The sequence below is a fragment of the Stegostoma tigrinum genome, chromosome 4 (genome assembly GCF_030684315.1).
Source record: "Stegostoma tigrinum isolate sSteTig4 chromosome 4, sSteTig4.hap1, whole genome shotgun sequence".
NCBI lineage: Eukaryota > Metazoa > Chordata > Chondrichthyes > Orectolobiformes > Stegostomatidae > Stegostoma > Stegostoma tigrinum.
Window position 1 is genome coordinate 2,258,666 of NC_081357.1, and position 19,154 is coordinate 2,277,819.

Genomic DNA, 19,154 nt, shown 5'->3' on the forward strand with positions numbered 1-19,154 from the left:
ACTTTGTAGTGAATGAAACCTTTGAAGAGCAGGTGTGCATGCTGGAATGGATAGAGATAGAGGAAGCTGATGTGCTGAAAATCTTGTCAAACATTAAGATTGACAAGTCGCCAGGCCCGGATCAGATTTGTCCTCGGCTGCTTTGGGAAGCGAGAAATGCAATTGCTTCGCCACTTGCGAAGATCTTTGCATCCTCGCTCTCCACTGGAGTCGTACCTGAGGACTGGAGAGAGGCAAATGTAATTCCTCTCTTCAAGAAAGGAAATAGGGAAATCCCCGGCAATTATAGACCGGTAAGTCTCACGTCTGTCGTCTGCAAGGTGTTAGAAAGGATTCTGAGGGATAAGATTTATGACCATCTGGAAGAGCATGGCTTGATCAAATACAGTCAACACGGCTTTGTGAGGGGTAGGTCATGCCTTACAAACCTTATCGAGTTTTTTGAGGATGTGACTAGAAAGGTTGATGAGGGTCGAGCTGTGGATGTGGTGTATATGGACTTCAGTAAGGCATTTGATAAGGTTCCCCATGGAAGGCTCATTCAGAAGGTCAGGAGGAATGGGATACAGGGGAACTTAGCTGCTTGGATACAGAATTGGCTGGCCAACAGAAGACAGCGAGTGGTAGTAGAAGGAAAATATTCTGCCTGGAAGTCAGTGGTGAGTGGGGTTCCACAGGGCTCTGTCCTTGGGCCTCTACTGTTTGTAATTTTTTATTAATGACTTGGACAAGGGAATTGAAGGATGGGTCAGCAAGTTTGCAGACGACACAAAGGTCGGAGGTGTCGTTGACAGTGTAGAGGGCTGTTGTAGGCTGCAGCGGGACATTGACAGGATGCAGAGATGGGCTGAGAGGTGGCAGATGGTGTTCAACCTGGATAAATGCGAGGTGATGCATTTTGGAAGGTCGAATTTGAAAGCTGAGTACAGGATTAAGGATAGGATTCTTGGCAGCGTGGAGGAACAGAGGGATCTTGGTGTGCAGATACATAGATCCCTTAAAATGGCCACCCAAGTGGACAGGGTTGTTAAGAAAGCATAAGGTGTTTTGGCTTTCATTAACAGGGGGATTGAGTTTAAGAGTCGTGAGATCTTGTTGCAGCTCTATAAAACTTTGGTTAGACCGCACTTGGAATACTGCGTCCAGTTCTGGGCGCCCTATTATAGGAAAGATGTGGATGCTTTGGAGAGGGTTCAGAGGAGGTTTACCAGGATGCTGCCTGGACTGGAGGGCTTATCTTATGAAGAGAGGTTGACTGAGCTCGGTCTCTTTTCATTGGAGAAAAGGAGGAGGAGAGGGGACCTAATTGAGGTATACAAGATAATGAGAGGCATAGTTAGAGTCGATAGCCAGAGACTATTTCCCAGGGCAGAAATGGCTAGCACGAGGGGTCATAGTTTTAAGCTGGTTGGTGGAAAGTATAGAGGGGATGTCAGAGGCAGGTTCTTTACGCAGAGAGTTGTGAGAGCATGGAATGCGTTGCCAGCAGCAGTTGTGGAAGCAAGGTCATTGGGGTCATTTAAGAGACTGCTGGACATGCATATGGTCACAGAAATTTGAGGGTGCATACATGAGGATCAATGGTCGGCACAACATTGTGGGCTGAAGGGCCTGTTCTGTGCTGTACTGTTCTATGTTCTATGTTCTATGTTCTAGATGCGTGGTTGAGCAGGTCAGGCATCTCTGACGTTTAGAGGAATGAAAGTCGAACCTAATTGAAGTCCTTAAGATACTGAAGTGGAATTGACAAAGTAATGCAGAAAGAACATTTCCTGATATGGTGTAATCTAGACGAGAGGTCATCATTTAAGGAGGAGGGACCAGTTGAGGATGACGCCAAATTGGTGACATAGCGCTCAGTGAGGAAGGTTTTCTAAGAAAACTGAGGGATCTTGATCAAGTGGGTCAATGAGCTAAAAAATGGCAAATGGAGTTCAGTCTGGATAAATAGAACACACAAGGGTAGGGCTTACACCATTAACAGTAGGGCCTTGGGAAGTGCTGTAGAAAACAGGGACCTAGGGTGCAGATACATCATCGTTTGAAGGTTGCATCACATATAGACCGAGTGGATAAGAAGGCATTTGGCACGCTGGCATTTCTTAATGTCATGACATGCAGAACATCTAGTCAAGAAGAAGAAGGAAGTTTAAGATTGAGGAAGCAAGGATCAGACAGGGTTCTAGAAGGCTACAGGGTAGCCAGGAAGGAACTGAGGAATGGACTTAGGAGAGTTAGAAGGGGGTATGAAAAAGCCTTGGTGGGTAGGATCAAGGAAAACCCCAAGGCGTTCTATACTCATGTGAGGAACAAGAGGATGCCCAGAGTGAGGGCAGGGACAACTGGGGATAGCGGGGGGAACTTGTGTGTGGAGTTGGAGGAGGTAGGGGAGGTCCTATATCCTATGCAGTATACCACATTGGCAGATGTGCAGGTGAACATCAGCTTGATGTAGAAAGTCATCTTGGGGCCTGGGATGGGGGTGAGGGAGGAGGTGTGGGGGCAGGTGTAGCACTTGCTGCGGTTGCAGGGGAAGGTGCCGGGTGTGGTGGGGTTGGAGGGGAGTGTGGAGCGAACAAGGGAGTCACGGAGAGAGTGGTCTCTCCGGAAAGCAGACAAGGGTGGGGATGGAAAAATGTCCTTGGTGGTGGGGTCGGATTGCAGATTGTGGAAGTGTCGGAGGATGATGCGTTGGATCCGGAGGTTGTTGGGGTGGTATGTGAGGATGAGGGAGATTCTCTTTTGGTGGTTATTGTGGGGACGGAGCATGAGGGATGAGTTGCGGGAAGTGTGGGAGACACGGTCGAGGCTTTATCAAGTTGGTCACACTGCAGGTTAGGATTGCTGAGGGAGAAAGGGAATGGGTGACCAAAAGGCAGAGGAAGAGCAGGAAGGCAGTGCAGGTGTCCCCTGCAGCCATCTCCCTCCAAAACAGGTATTCCGTTTTGGATACTGCTGGGGGAGATGGCTCCCCAGGGGAAGGCAGCAATAGCCAGGTTCATGGCACCGTGGATGGCTCTGCTGTGCAGAAGGGTGGGAAGGGCAATAGTGATAGGGGATTCAATTGTAAGGGGAGTAGATAGGCGGTTCTGCGGTCGAAAACGGGACTCCCGAATGGTATGTTGCCTCCCAGGCGCACGGGTCAGGGATGTTTCCGATCAGCTGCAGAACGTTCTGAAGTGGGAGGGTGAACAGCCAGTTGTCGGGGTGCATATAAGCACCAACGGTATAGGCAGAAAACGGGATGAGGTCCTACAAGCAGAATTTAGGGAGCTAGGAGCCAAGTTAAAAAGTAGGACCTCAAAGGTAGTAATCTCAGGATTGCTACCAGTGCCACGTGCTGGTCAGTGCAGAAATGAAAGAATAGCCAGGATGGATGCATGGCTTGAGAGATGGTGTAGAAGGGGTTCAGATTTTTGGGACATTGGAACCCGGTTCTGGGGATGGTGGGACTATTACAAATTGGACGGTCTACACCTGAACCGGACTGGAACCAATGTCCTTGGGGGTGCTTTTGCTAATGCTGTGCTGGAGGGTTAAACTAATGTGGCAGGGGATGGGAACCAAATATTGAACAGAAAGGAGGTAGGAATGAAAGCCTGTAGGGAACTAGGTAATGGAGTCAGTGTGATTAAAGGGAATAGTAGTCGGGGAGCAGATGATGAACACAAAGGGACAGGTGCCTGAGGTGCATTTGTTTTAATGTGAGAAGTGTAGTAGACAAGGCAGATGAGCTTAGGGCTTGGATCCGGTACCTGGAGGTATGATGTTATTGCTATTACTGAAACTTGGTTGAGGGAGGGCATGACTGGCAACTGGTTGTCCCAGGATATCGATGCTTCAGGTGGATAGAGAGGGAGGTAAAGGGGTGGAGGAGTTGCAGTACCGGTCAAAGACGATATCACAGCTGTACTGAAGGAGGGCCCATGGAGGACTCAAGCAGTGAGGCAATATGGGTAGAACTCAGAAATAGGACGGATGCAGTAACAACGCTGGGGCTGTACTACAGGCCTCCCAACAGCGAGTGTGAGATAGAGGCACAAATTGTAAACAGATAATGGAAAGGTGTAGGAGAAACAGGGTGGTGGTGATGGGAGATTTTAATTTTCCCAACATTGACTGGGATTCACTCAGTATTAGGGGTCAAGACGCAGCAGAATTTGTAAGGTGCGTCCAGGAGGGTTTTCTAGAGCAGTATGTATGTAGTCCAACTTGGGAAGGGGCCATATTGGACCTGGTGTTGGGGAATGAGCCTGGCCAGGTGGTTGATATTACAGTAGGGGACTACTTTGGAAATAGCGACCACAATTCCGTACGTTTTACAATACTCATGGACAAGGATAGGAGTGGTCCTAAAGAGAAATAAACTGAGGGAAGGCCGACTATACCAAGATTCGGCAGGATCTGAGGAATGTAGATTGGGAGAAACTGTTTGAAGGTAAATCCACATTTGATATGTGGGAGGCTTTTAAGGAGAGGTTGATTAGCGTGAGAGGAGAGACATGTTCCTGTGAAAATGAGGAATAGAAAAGGCAAGATTAGGGAGCCATTGTGAGACTAGCCAAGAGAAAAAAGGAAGCATACATGAGGTCTAGGCGACTGAAGACAGACGAAGCTTTGCAAGAATACAGGGAATGTACAGCGAATCTGAAAAAAGGGATTAAGAGGGCTAAGAGTGGACATGAGATATTGCTGGCAAACATGGTTAAGGAAAATCCCAAAGCCCTTTATCCATATATAAAGAGCAAGAGGGTAACTAGAGAAAGGATTAGCCCACTTAAGGACAAAGAAGGAAAGTTATGCACTGAGTCAGAGCAAATGGGTGACATTCTTAACGAGTACTTTGCATCGGTATTCACCAAGGAGAGGGACATGACGGATGTTGAGGTTAGGGATAAATGTTTGCTTAGTCTAGGTCAAGTTGGCATAAGGAAGGAGGAAGTGTTAGGTATCCTAAAAGACATTGAGGTGGACAAGTCCCCAGGTCCGGATGGGATCTATCCCAGGTTTCTGAGGGAAGTGAGAGAGGAAATAGCCAGGGCCCTAACAGATATCTTTGCAGTGTCCTTAGACACAGGTGAGGTCCTGGAGGACTGGAGACTTGCTAATGTTGTCCCCTTGTTTAAGAAGGGTAGCAGGGATAATCCAGGTAATTATCGACCGGTGAGCCTGACGTCAGTGGTAGGGAAGCGACTAGAAGATACTGAGGAATAGGATCTATTCCCATTTGGAAGAAAATGGGCTTATCAGTGATAGGCAACATGGTTTTGTACAGGGAAGGTCATGTCTTACCAACTTAATAGAATTCTTTGAGGACGTGACAAAGTTGATTGAGGGAAAGGCTGTAGATATCATATACATGGACTTCAGTAAGGCATTTGATAAGGTTCCCCATGGCAGGCTGATGGAGAAAGTGAAGTCACATGGGGTCCAGGGTGTTCTAGCTAGATGGATAAAAAACTGGCTGGGCAACAGGAGACAGAGGGTGGTAGTAGAAGGGGGTTTCTCAAATTGGAGACCTGTAACCAGTGGTGTTCCACAGGGATCTGTGCTGGGACCACTGTTGTTTGTGATATATGTAAATGATCTGGAGGAAGGTGTAGGTGGTCTGATCAGCAAGTTTGCTGATGACACTAAGATTGGTGGAGTAGCTGATAGTGAAAGGGACTGTAAGAGATTACAGCAGAATATAGATAGACTGGAGAGTTGGGCAGATAAATGGCAGATGGAGTTCAATCCGGGCAAATGCAAGGTGATGAATTTTGGAAGATCAAATTCAAGGACGAACTATACAGTAAATGGAAAAGTCCTGGGGAAAATTGATGAACAGAGAGATCTGGGTGTTCAGGTCCATTGTTCCCTGAAGGTGACAATACAGGTCAATAGGGTGGTCAAGAAGGCATATGGCATTCTTTCCTTCATTGGGCGGGGTATTGAGTACAAGAGTTGGCAGGTCATGTTACAGTTGTATTGGACTTTGGTTCGACCGTATTTGGAGTACTGTGTACAGTTCTGGTCGCCACATTACCAAAAGGATGTGGATGCTTTGGAGAGGGTGCACAGGAGGTTCACCAGGACGTTGCCTGGTATGGAGGGTGCTAGCTATGAAGAGAGGTTGAATAGATTAGGATTATTTTCATTAGAAAGACGGAGATTGAGGGGGGACCTGATTGAGGTCTACAAAATCATGAAGGGTATGGACAGGGTGGATAGCAAGAAGCTTTTTCCCCGAGTGGGGGACCCAATTACTAGGGGTCATGAGTTCAAGGTGAGAGGAGGAAAGTTTAAGGGAGATATGCGTGGAAAGTTCTTTACACAGAGGGTGGTGGGTGCCTGGAACGCGTTGCCAGCGGAGGTGGTAGACACAGACACGTTAGCGTCTTTTAAGATGTATCTGGACAGGTACATGGATGGGCGGGGAGCAAATGGACACAGACCCTTAGAAGATAGATGACAGGTTTAGACAGAGGATCTGGGCGCGGGCTTGGAGGGCTGAAGGGCCTGTTCCTGTGCGGTAATTTTCTTTGTTCTTTGTATTCTCGACCACTGCAGGGGGGATGTTGCGGCCCTTGAAGAACGAGGTTATCTCGGATGTATAGGAGTGGAATGCCTATCCTGAGAGCAGATACAGTGGAGGTGAAGGAATTGGGAATAGGGGATGGAATTTTTGCAGTAAGATGGGTGGGAGGAGGTGTATTCTAGGTAGCTGTGGGAGTCGTTGGGCTTGAAATGGATATCGGTTTCCAGGTGGTTGCCTGAGATGGAGACAGAGAGGTCAAGGAAGGGGAAGGATGTGTTGGAGATGGCCCAGGTGAACTTGAGATTGGCGTGGATGGTGTTGGGAGCAAGAGGCGGCGCCGATACAGTCATCAATGTAACGGAGGAAGAGGTGGGGTTTGGGGCCAATGTAGGTGCGGAAGAGGGACTGTTCCATGTAACCTACAAAGAGGCAGGCATAGCTGGGGACAATGCGGGTACCCATGGCCACCCCCTTTATCTGCAGGGAGTGGGAGGAATCGAAAGAGAAGTTTTTGAGGGTGAGGACAAGTTTGGCTAGGCGGATGAGGGTGTCGGTGGAGGGGGGCTGTTCGAGCCTGGGGGACAGGAAGAAACGGAGGGCCTTGAGGCTATCTGCATGGGGAATGCAGGTGGAGAGGGACTGGACGTCCATGGTGAAAATGAGGTGTTGGGGACCGGGGAATTGGAAGTTCTGGAGGAGGTGGAGGGCGTGGGTGGTGTCACGGACATGGTTGGGGAGTTCCTGGACCAAGGGGGAGAAAATGGCGTCCAGATAGGTGGAGATGAGTTCGGTGGGACAGGAACAGGCTGAGACAATGGGTCGACCAGGGCAGGCAGGTTTGTGGATTTTGGGAAGGAGATAGAAATGGGCCGTGCGGGGTTGGGGAACAATGAGGTTGGAGGCTGTGGGTGGGAGGTCCCCTGAGGTGATGAGGTCATGGATGGTGTTGGAGATGAAGGTTTGGTGCTCGGGGTTGGGGTCATGATCGAGGGGGCGGTAGGAGGTGGTGTCGGAGAGTTGGCGTCTGCCCTCGGCGATGTAGAGGTCAGCGCGCCATACTACCACTGCGCCACCCTTGTCTGCAGGTTTGATGGTGAGGTTGGGGTTGGAGCGGAGAGAGCAGAGGTCTGCCCGTTCTGTGGGGGAGAGGTTGGAGTGGGTGAGAGGGGTGGAGAGGTTGAGGCGGTTAATATCTCGAGATGAAGAGGTCGAGGGAGGGTAGGAGGCCTGGGGGTGGTGTCCAGGAGGAGGACTTGTGTTGGAGGCGGGTGAAAGGGTCAGTGGAGGGAGGGTCAGGCTCACGGTAGAGAAGTAAGCATGTCCCTCTTCTGCACCTACACAGGCCCCAAACCCCACCTCTTCCTCCGGTACATTGATGACTGTATCGGTGCCGCCTCTTGCTCCCCAGAGGAGCTCGAACAGTTCATCCACTTCACCAACACCTTCCACCCCAACCTTCAGTTCACCTGGACCAACTCCAGCACATCCCTCACCTTCCTGGACCTCTCAGAATCCATCTCAGGCAACCAGCTTGTAACTGATATCCCTTTCAAGCCCACCGACTCCCACAGCTACCTAGAATACACCTCCTCCCACCCACCCTCCTGCAAAAATTCCATCCCCTATTCCCAATTCCTTCACCTCTGCCCCCAGGATGAGGCATTCCACTCCCGCACATCCCAGAGGGCCGTGTTCTTCAAGGACTACAACATCCCCCCTGCACTGGTCGAGAACGCCCTTGACTGTGTCTCCCACATTTCCCGCAACACATCCCTCACACCCCGGCCCCGCAATAACCGCCCTAAGGGAATCCCCCACGTCCTCACGTACCACCCCACCAACCTCTGGATACAACGCATTGTACACCAACACTTCTGCCATCTACAATCCGACCCCACCACTAAAGACATTTTTCCATCCCCACCCTTGTCTGCCTTCCGGAGAGACCACTCTCTCCGGGACTCCCTTGTCCGCTCCACACTCCCCTCCAACCCCACCACACCCGGCACCTTCCCCTGCAACCGCAGGAAGTGCTACACCTGCCCCCACACCTCCTCCCTCACCCCTATCCCAGGCCCCAAGATGACATTCCACATTAAGCAGAGGTTCACCTGCACATCTGCCAATGTGGTACACTGCATCCACTGTACCCGGTGTGGCTTCCTCTACATTGGGGAAACCAAGCGGAGGCTTGGGGACCGCTTTGCAGAACACCTCCACTCGGTTCGCAATAAACAACTGCACCTCCCAGTCGCAAACCATTTCCACTCCCCCTCCCATTCTTTAGATGACATGTCCATCATGGGCCTCCTGCACTGCCACAATGATGCCACCCGAAGGTTGCAGGAACAGCAACTCATATTCCGCCTGGGAACCCTGCAGCCCAATGGTATCAATGTGGACTTCACCAGCTTCAAAATCTCCCCTCCCCCCACTGCATCCCAAAACCAGCCCAGCTCATCCCCTCCCCCCACTGCATCCCAAAACCAGTCCAGCCTGTCTCTGCCTCCCTAACCTGTTCTTCCTCTCACCCATCCCTTCCTCCCACCCCAAGCTGCACCTCCATCTCCTACCTACTAACCCCATCCCACCTCCTTGACCTGTCCGTCCTCCCTGGACTGACCTATCCCCTCCCTACCTCCCCACCTATACTCTCCTCTCCACCTATCTTCTTTTCTCTCCATCTTCGGTCCGCCTCCCCCTCTCTCCCTATTTATTCCAGAACCCTCTCCCCATCCCCCTCTCTGATGAAGGGTCTAGGCCCAAAACGTCAGCTTTTGTGCTCCTGAGATGCTGCTTGGCCTGCTGTGTCCATCCAGCTCCACACTTTGTTACCCTCTGGGTGGAAACCATTTCCCCTCAAATCCCTCTAAACATCTGCCTCTTACTTGAGAATGATGCCCCCTTGTTATTGACCATTTGCAAGTCTCCAGTCCTCCGGGACCTCACCCATGTCTAAGGACACTGCAAAGATATCTGTTAGGGCCCCGGCTATTTCCTCTCTCGCTTCCCTCAGAAACCTGGGATAGATCCCATTCGGGCCTGGGGGTTGTCCACCTCAATGCCTTTTAGAATACCCAACACCTCCCCCTCTCCTTATGCCGACTTGACCTACAGTAATTAAACATCAATCTCTAACCTCAACATCCGTCATGTCCCTCTCCTTGGTGAATATTGACACAAAGTACTCATTAAGAATCTCACTCATTTTTTCTGTCTCCTCACATAACTTCCCTCTTGTACCTTTGAGCGTTCGTTCATCCCAGGGACAGCCCAATGTATTCCCTGATGGACAGAGTGTATCCCATGCTGCCATTCACACTTTCAGGTCCTAGCTGTCCCCTGTCCCCTGGCCTGTACATTTCAGGTGGGATAACAGCTGCCTATTCAGCTCTGCCACTCAACAGCAGTTTGATGGTGACAGAGTGTTCTCACAGCGTGGTGGAGCTGATAGCAAGCGCTGACGGCTGTTGGTAACATCTTCACTGAGGGGTAAAGGAGACAATTGAGACTATGCAAACTCTGTGCCCAGCATCCTATAATTTGAGCTTTTCCTGGGAACTGTGTGATTGGTTGATGTTGAGGATTGGCGATGAGTTTGTTGACTAAGGCCTATTGACAGTTCAGAGCGCACTGCAGGAAGTCATCCAGTCTTTATGATCTGCACGTTCCCCTCCGAGCCACTCACCATCCTGACTTGGAAATATATTGCCGTTCCTTCAGTGTCGCTGGGTCAAAATCCTGGAATTCCCTCCCGAAGGGCATTGTGGGTCAACCCACAGCAGGTGGCCTGCAGTAGTTCAAGAAGGCAGCTCACCCCCACCTTCTCAAGGCCGAGCAACACATCAAAGGGTGGTCGAAGTTTTGATCTCTCTCCCACAAACAGCAGTAGACGCTCGATCAATTGTTAAGTTTAAATCTGAGAGAGATACATCTTTGTGAAGTAGGGCTGCAAGGGCCAAAGACAAAGATATGGAGTTGGCCACAGATCAGCCATGATCTGATTGAATGCTGGAACAGACTCAATGGGCTGAATGGCCTACTCCTGTTCTTGTATTCCTATGCTTCTAATGAGAGACAGGCAACAAATGGAGCCGGAGATGCTCGCATCCCATGTATGAGCAAAGCGATTATTGACATTTGACTGATTAGAGGCTGGGTGGTTAAGTATATTTAAGCCTGATTATGGGCAGCTTTTTTAACCAGGAAGGAAATTAAGGCTTTATGGGAAAAAGGCAGGGAAGTGGAGTTGCAGACAATCAGATTAGCCGTGGTCTCATTGAAAGGTGCAGAAGGCCCAATGGTCCCAAAAACCTACTCCTGCTCCTACAGCTCCTGGCTTGCACGTGATGGCCTGTCACTCTGACATCTCCTGTAGAGGTGACCTCTCTTCTCCAGCTCTTTCACAAATCCATCATGTTTTCCTGGACCCAATCCCAATGTTCACAAGAGGGAAACCCACAAGCCTTCAGCCTAGAGGATGATCCAACCTCATCATCAACGCAGTGATAGCCCACTGAGCTCGTGTTGAATTGTCCCAGATAGAACCCTTCACAACGACCTCTTTGAGTCTCAACTTTTGGAGACACCTCATGGCCCTTGCACGCTGGCGATGTCGAGGTCTGTCAATGAGATGACATGAGAGTGGTCAGTGCAGCAGTCAGGACCACACATGGCTATTGGTAGGGTTACCCAATGCAGCTGTCTCTCTGCCTGGTTAATCTGATGCCAATGCACAGAACAGGAACAGGGTGATGGAAATGGAGAGCTACACTGGTGTTGAAGAATTTGCTGTCCATCCCACTCGTCCAAATTCCTCACCTTCAGTGGATGACATCCGTCGACCTGGCCAGCACAGTCACCCAGACTAATTGGCTTTCTGACCCTGGCACAGCAGCGAGAAACCCTGCTTCCCTCTGTTACAGCTGGCGATTAGTGAGAGCGGTTTGCATGTTGTTGGGGAAGACGGAGCTTTCAGCACCATCAGAGTAGCATGAAGACCTTCAGGAAGGTACGTTAGCAATGCTTTGAGCAGAGCTCACACCAGTTTCATGTGGAAACCCCAGTCCTTGAGCCTACCAGAAGAAAACAGAACCTGTCACAGTTACTGCAGCTGCCCCTTCTCAGGTACAAGGCTCTCCCTGAGGCCAGGACCCAGTGGCTCCCAGAGCATACTCCACAGAAATGCTTCCCAGTGTCTAATGTGACAGTAAACACATTCAGACAAAACGCAAAGAGCTAAAATAAATTTATTAGCATCAGAATTTCGCTTAAAAAGAGAGATAGTGTTCAATGTAGACGGTAGACGGGTTACACCCAGGACAACGACTGATGACACGACACAAAGATTTAGGGCAATGGAGTTTTAAAAACACTCCAGTGAATCTCTTCCAAACATGAAAATACAAATGGACAGTTTTCCCAATTACATTAGCAGGCAATAATTTTCACTCCTTCACAAGAATTGACAGTTAAAGGCTGAGATTAAAGGCCATGTTTCCATGGATTCAGCTCCCACACACACACATACTGACTCTCACTGGGGTACAGTCCCACACACACTGACTCTCACTGGGGTAGAGTCCCACACACACACTGACTCTCACTGGGGTACAGTCCCACACACACACTGACTCTAACTGGGATACATTCCCACACACACACTGACTCTCACTGGGGTACAGTCTCACCGACACACTGACTCTCACTGGGGTACAGTCCCACACACACTGACTCTCACTGGGGTACAGTCCCACACGCACACACTGACTCTCACTGGGGTACAGTCCCACACACACACACACACACACACACACACACACACTGACTCTCACTGGGGTACACTCCCAAACACACACACTGACTCTCACTGGCGTACAGTCCCACACACACACTGACTCTCACTGGGGTACAGTCCCACACACACACACTGACTCTCACTGGGGGACAGTCCCACACAGACTGACTCTCACTGGGGTACACTCCCACACACACACACACACACTCACTGGGGTACACTCCCACACACACACTGACTCTCACTGGGGTACGTCCCACACACACTGACTCTCACTGGGGTACAGTCCCACACACACACTGACTCTCACTGGGGTACAGTCCCACACACACACACACTGACTCTCACCGGGGTACAGTCCCAGATACACACACTGACTCTCATGGGGGTATGGGGCCCCACACACACACTGACTCTTGCTGGGGTACACTCCCACACACACACTGACTCTCACTGGGGTACACTCCCACACACACACACACACACACACACACACACACACACACACACACTGACTCTCACTGGGGTACACTCCCAAACACACACACTGACTCTCACTGGCGTACAGTCCCACACACACACTGACTCTCACTGGGGTACAGTCCCACACACACACACTGACTCTCACTGGGGTACAGTCCCACACAGACTGACTCTCACTGGGGTACACTCCCACACACACACACACACTCACTGGGGTACACTCCCACACACACACTGACTCTCACTGGGGTACGTCCCACACACACTGACTCTCACTGGGGTACAGTCCCACACACACACTGACTCTCACTGGGGTACAGTCCCACACACACACACACTGACTCTCACCGGGGTACAGTCCCAGATACACACACTGACTCTCATGGGGGTATGGGGCCCCACACACACACTGACTCTTGCTGGGGTACACTCCCACACACACACTGACTCTCACTGGGGTACACTCCCACACACACACGCTGACTCTCACTGGGGTACACTCCCACACACACACACTGACTCTCACTGGGGTACAGTCCCACACACACACTGACTCTCACTGGGGTACAGTCCCACACACACACTGACTCTCACTGGGGTACACTCCCACACACACACACGCTGACTCTCACTGGGGTACAGTCCCACACACACACTGACTCTCACTGGGGTACACTCCCACACACACACACACTGACTCTCACTGGGGTACACTCCCACACACACACTGACTCTCACTGGGGTACAGTCCCACACACACTGACTCTCACTGGGGTACAGTCCCACACAGACACTGACTCTCACTGGGGTACACTCCCACACACACTGACTGTCACTGGGGTACAGTCCCACACACACACTGACTCTCACTGGAGTACAGTCCCACACACACACTGACTCTCACTGGGATACAGTCCCACACACACACTGACTCTCACTGGGGTACACTCCCACACACACACTGACTGTCACTGGGGTACACTCCCACACACACACTGACTCTCACTGGAGTACGGTCCCACACACACTGACTCTCACTGGGGTACAGTCCCACACACACACTGACTCTCACTGGGGTACAGTCCCACACACACACTGACTCTCACTGGAGTACGGTCCCACACACACTGACTCTCACTGGGGTACACTCCCACACACACTGACTCTCACTGGGATACAGTCCCACACACACACTGACTCTCACTGGGGTACGGTCCCACACACACACTGACTCTCACTGGGGTACAGTCCCACACACACACTGACTCTCACTGGGGTACAGTCCCACACACACACTGACTCTCACTGGGGTACAGTCCCACACACACACTGACTCTCACTGGGGTACAGTCCCACACACACACTGACTCTCACTGGAGTACGGTCCCACACACACTGACTCTCACTGGGGTACACTCCCACACACACTGACTCTCACTGGGATACAGTCCCACACACACACTGACTCTCACTGGGGTACAGTCCCACACACACACTGACTCTCACTGGAGTACGGTCCCACACACACTGACTCTCACTGGGGTACACTCCCACACACACACTGACTCTCACTGGAGTACGGTCCCACACACACTGACTCTCACTGGGGTACAGTCCCACACACACACTGACTCTCACTGGGGTACAGTCGCACACACACACTGACTCTCACTGGCGGACGGGTACCACTGACACTGACATATTCAGTGTAGTACAGGAATATTATTGCCTTCCTAATGACTGAATGACCCTGAGTCTCACCCAGTGGTTGGGCGAAGATGTGGATGACACGGGTTCCTGCTGAGGATGTATGAAACGAGGCAGCTACCAACCAGTCAGCTCCTGGCACAGTGCCGATCAGCCTATGTTTGAAAGCAGGCCGAAACGCTGTGCAACACCAGACCTGGACTTCTCAGAGATCTAACGATCTGCACCAGCTGTGTCCATCTTTTCTTCTGTCTCTGTGATGGAAATGCCCTGTCATTGGCTGGATCAATGGGAGAATCCTTAGGATGAGCCAGACGGAGAGGGTTTTGTCTGTGTCATTCTCGATGGTTGCAGCTCTGTTTCCATCGCTGGGAGGGTTTACGATTGTGCAGAGCTACCTCCATGATCTCACAGCCCCCAGCAATCTTCTCCTGTGCTATGAAGAAGATCGCCACACTGGCAAAGTACCACCGTGCCAGGGTGTACGACCAGATGAGCACAAAGATGCCAATCACAAAAAAAGTCCAGTAGATGATAGAGAAGAACTTGATGAGGAAGACCCGACCCCTGGACTTGCAGGGAGGCAGGGGTGCACGAAGCTGTGCCCCGCTGACCTGCTCCTGCCTGCGACTCCAGCTCAGAGCTGAGCTGTGGAGTAAAACCCGACTTTGGCCCTTGCTCTGAACGTAGCCCCTGCCCCAGATGGGAACTTTCCTGGGAACCTCATGCCGACTTGGACTCTGCTCCTGGACTGGGCTCTCCTCCTGGACGGGGCTTTGCTCTGGGACTGGGCTGGAAGTCGGAATCAGGTCGCTGAATGAATGGCTGCCCTGGTAGTAAGCACGCAGTAATTTTTCCTTCTCAAACCAGCGCAGGCAGCACCACTCCTTCAGGCCATCAATGGAGGTGGGCAGCTGGTCTGCTGGGTAACGCCGGATGTGGAAGTGAATCTCTCTGGGGAAGTTGCCAGTGAATAGGTCCCTCTCAGACTGCGGGATGTTGTAAGGGTAGGCCACTGTCACATCATGGATAGCATCGAGATTACAGCCTAGGAGAAAGGCAGAGAGCTGGTTAGCGAGTCATAGGTCAGATTGAACTACACCCCCTGAAGCTGCATACTCGCTAAACCTGGTGGAGTGGCAAGCAATCACCGAGTGTTTATGGTGTAGAGTGCAGCTGTACAGGCCAGTCACAGACCCCACCAGTGTCTGAGATAACCACGTGTACAGGGCATGCTCCCAATGGCAGAAATGTGAGCCCCCAATATCGCAAACATCCTTCCTGCATTTATCCTGCCTTACAAGGGGAGGTGCTGGCCTAGTGGTATTGTCGCTGGACTGTTAATCCAGAGACCCAGGTAACATTCTGGGGCCCAGGTTCAAACCCAGCCGCAGCAGAAGGTGGAATTTGAATTCAATAAAATATCTGGAATTAAGAATCTAGTAATAACCCTGAATTAGTAGCAGATTGTTGGGGAAAACCCCACCTGGATCACTAATGCCCTTTAGGGAAGGAAGCTGTTATCCTTATCTGGTCTGGCTACATGTGACTCCTGACCCACAACAATGCAGTTGACTTATAACTTGCCCTCTGGGCAGTTAGGGATGGGCAATAAACGCTGCCTAGCCAGTGATGCCCTCATCCTGTGAACAAATAAAGAAATAAAAGTCCTGTTAGGATTTTATAGGTTTCTGCAAGATTCCCTTTCATTGTTTTAAACTCCAGTGAATATAATCCTTATTGACTAAGTCACTCCTCACACGTCAGTCCTGCCATCCCAGGAATCAGTCTGGGAGATCTTTGCCGCGCTCCCTCCATCACCAATAGCTGGGGCCCAAGGACTGATCCCTACTGCACCCCACTAAGCAGCGCCTGCCTATCACAGAAAGACTTATTAATTCCCACTCTTTCTTTCCTGTCTGCCAACCAGTTTCAACCCAAACCACCCTCAATCCAGTGTGCTTTAATCTCACATGTTGGACTGAATTGGAAGTTTTCTGAAAATCCAGGTAAACCATATCCACGATCGTGGCTGATTGTCCAACTCAATAGCCTAATCCTGCTTTCTCCCCATAACCTTTGATCCCATTCGCCCCAAGTGCTATATCTAGCACCTCTTGAATACATCCAGTGTTCTGCATCAACTACTTCCTGTGATAATGAATTCCAGAGGCTCACCACTCTCTGGGTGAAGAAATGTCTCCTCATCTCCGTCCTAAATTGTCTACCCAGAATCCTCATACTGTGACCCGTGGTTCTGGACATACCCACCATGGGGAACATCCTCCCTGCATCGACCCTGTCCGGTCCTGTTAGAGTTTTAAGTCTCTGAGAACCCCCTCTTCACTCAAATTGGTGCCAGAAGCATGAGGAGAATGGCCCAGAAATACATGGAAGGAACCAGGTCAGAGTTATGTCGAGTTTGAAATAATTAAACAGAGTAATTTCGATAGATGGGTGAGAGCATTAAAAATAGAAAAGACGTGAGAATCTTAGAGAGAGAGATTATTCTGCTGGAGCGGTTCAAAAACTCACTTCCAGAAGTGATGAGAACTCATGTTGAGGAACAGAAAGTTAAAATGGTGAGCACAGCTGCAGAGATGGACGGTGAATACTCTTAGGACATAAATCAAAATTGAGCTTCCGAAAATAATTTCATCCCGTTATATTTCATTCCCAAAATAGGGGAAAAGGAAGATGCTTCAAAGAAAAACAAAAAAGGAGACCACACGGAACAGTTTGTCACAAGTGAAAAAGGAAACCCAAGAGGGTGAAAAGAGGTGAAAGACCTCAGGTGTTTCTGCCGTGATAGAGGGGTCACATAAAGCCACGGTGCTGGTGGTTTGAGAGAGGCACTGGAGAAAAGAGGCTACACCAGTAGGATTAGTTGGAGCAGTGAAGGAGAAGTCGAGAAGCTGCAGGAGAGTGCACAGCGTTGTCACTGGCTGGATAGTGAGATAACGCCTGGTCTCTTCACCTCTGTGGGTAAGGTTTACCTTGGTAGAACAGCAGGAGAAGGTAAACAGGTTACAATATTGAGAGATACGGGAGCTGGTCAGTCTCTAACAGTGTGAGATAAAAGTATTTGCACTCCATCTGATGTGTTACCCGAGAGCGCGGTAATCTGTGGAATAGATGGACAGAGATTTAGCATTTCCCCTGTAACGTAAGGGTGGAAAGTCCAATCAACACTGGGGAAGTGACAGTGGGAGTGAAGGAAAAATTGGCTATTCCAGGAATACAGTCTGTTCTTGGAAATGACAGAGCTGGATCATAGATGGAAGTGATGCTCCTTGTAGTGGCAAAACTGAAAGAAAACCAGGGAACAGAGGAGTTAGAAGTAAAATACCCCGGAATTTTTCCAGGCTCTGTGATGACCAGATCCCAAAGTCATATGTTAATGCAAGAGGGAAAACCAGAGTGAAAGACAAAGGAGTTGAGGTCCAGTTAGCTAGCACCCTGTTTGATGAGATGGTAAAGGAAAAACCTACCCAGGTAGAGGATCAGGAATAGGTGTTTAGTTCTGAAAGACTAATCGAGGTACAAGAAAAAGATGAGACAATAAAAGATTTATATCATAAAGCTTACTTAGAAAAGGAATCAGAACATATTCCCGAATGTTGTTCCCTTAAGGATAATATCTTAAGGTGAAAATGGAGACCGTGACAGGTTAGTGCAGAGGAGAAATGGGTGGAAATGAACCAGATTGTGCTCTTGGTGGTGAAGAGACAGGAAGCATTGTGGGTAGCACACAAGTTACCGGCAGGAGGGCTCCTGGGAGTGAGGACGACTCAGGCCAAGATACAGAAGCATTTCTATTGGCCTACATTACATAAGGATGTGACTGAATTCTGCCAAACCCGTCACGGGTGTCAGATGGTAAGAAAGCCACAGGCTGTAATAAAACCTTGGATACCAATTCCCACATTTGAAGAACCTTTCACATGGGTTATGACTGATTGTGCAGGTTCTCTCCCTAAAACCAAAACTGGGAGCCAGTCTTTGCTCACACTAATGGATGCGTCTACCAGGTTTCTGGAAGCAAATCCACTGTGGAATGTTAAGGCAAAAAAGGTCGTGGAGGAGCTGTTTACTCTCTTTCTCAGTTATGGACTACACAGAAGATTCAATCAGACCAAGTATACAATTTTACTGCCAAACCATTTAAGGTGGTCATAGATAGTTTAGGCATCCAACTTTTTAAAGTCAAGTGCATACCATCCTGAATCCTAGGGAGCATCGGAGAGGTGGCACCAAACCCTAAAGACCATGCTGAGGGCTTATTGCCAGGATTACCCAAGTGACTGGGACAAAGGTATCCCATTTATATTGTTTGTTATTAGAGATGCTCCAACTGAATAAACTCAGTTTACTTCATTTGAGTTGATATTTGGACACAAAGTAAGAGGGCCTTCAAAATTAGTTAAGGAAAAATTGACAGGTTTGAAATTAGAGATCTCACAGTTGGATTATATATCTGAGGTAACAGAAAGATTAAATAGTGTCGGTGAATTAGCTGGACAACATCTAAAGGTGGCACAGCGTTTAATGAAGCAAGAGGCAGATTAGAAATCTAAAATTCAGACATTTGTCTGTGGGGATAAAGTACTGGTGCTGTTGCCAATGGTAGTGGATCCTTTCAAAGCA

At 49.8% G+C, this 19,154-nt stretch overlaps 1 protein-coding gene across 1 annotated transcript; it reads right to left on the reverse strand.

Annotated features, from left to right (window-relative positions):
* Positions 1–11,753: 11,753 nt before the first annotated feature.
* On the reverse strand, positions 11,754–17,661 carry lclat1 (lysocardiolipin acyltransferase 1). The gene is made up of 2 exons (XM_059645495.1): positions 17,616–17,661; positions 11,754–15,555 (listed from the first exon to the last, which is right to left on the reverse strand). Exons 1-2 carry the CDS (start codon positions 17,659–17,661, stop codon positions 14,843–14,845), a joined length of 759 nt encoding a protein of 252 aa, XP_059501478.1. The 3' UTR covers positions 11,754–14,842.
* Between the last annotated feature and the right edge of the window lie 1,493 nt (positions 17,662–19,154).

Bases quoted from the DNA above. Each gene is read 5' to 3' on its own strand.
- lclat1 (XM_059645495.1), bottom strand. From the start codon at position 17,661: ATGCTAAATCTCTGTCCATCTATTCCACAGATTACCGCGCTCTCGG. The intron at 15,556-17,615 runs GTAACACATCAG...CCTTTCTCCTAG, and splicing joins ACAGATTACCGCGCTCTCGG to GCTGTAATCTCGATGCTATC.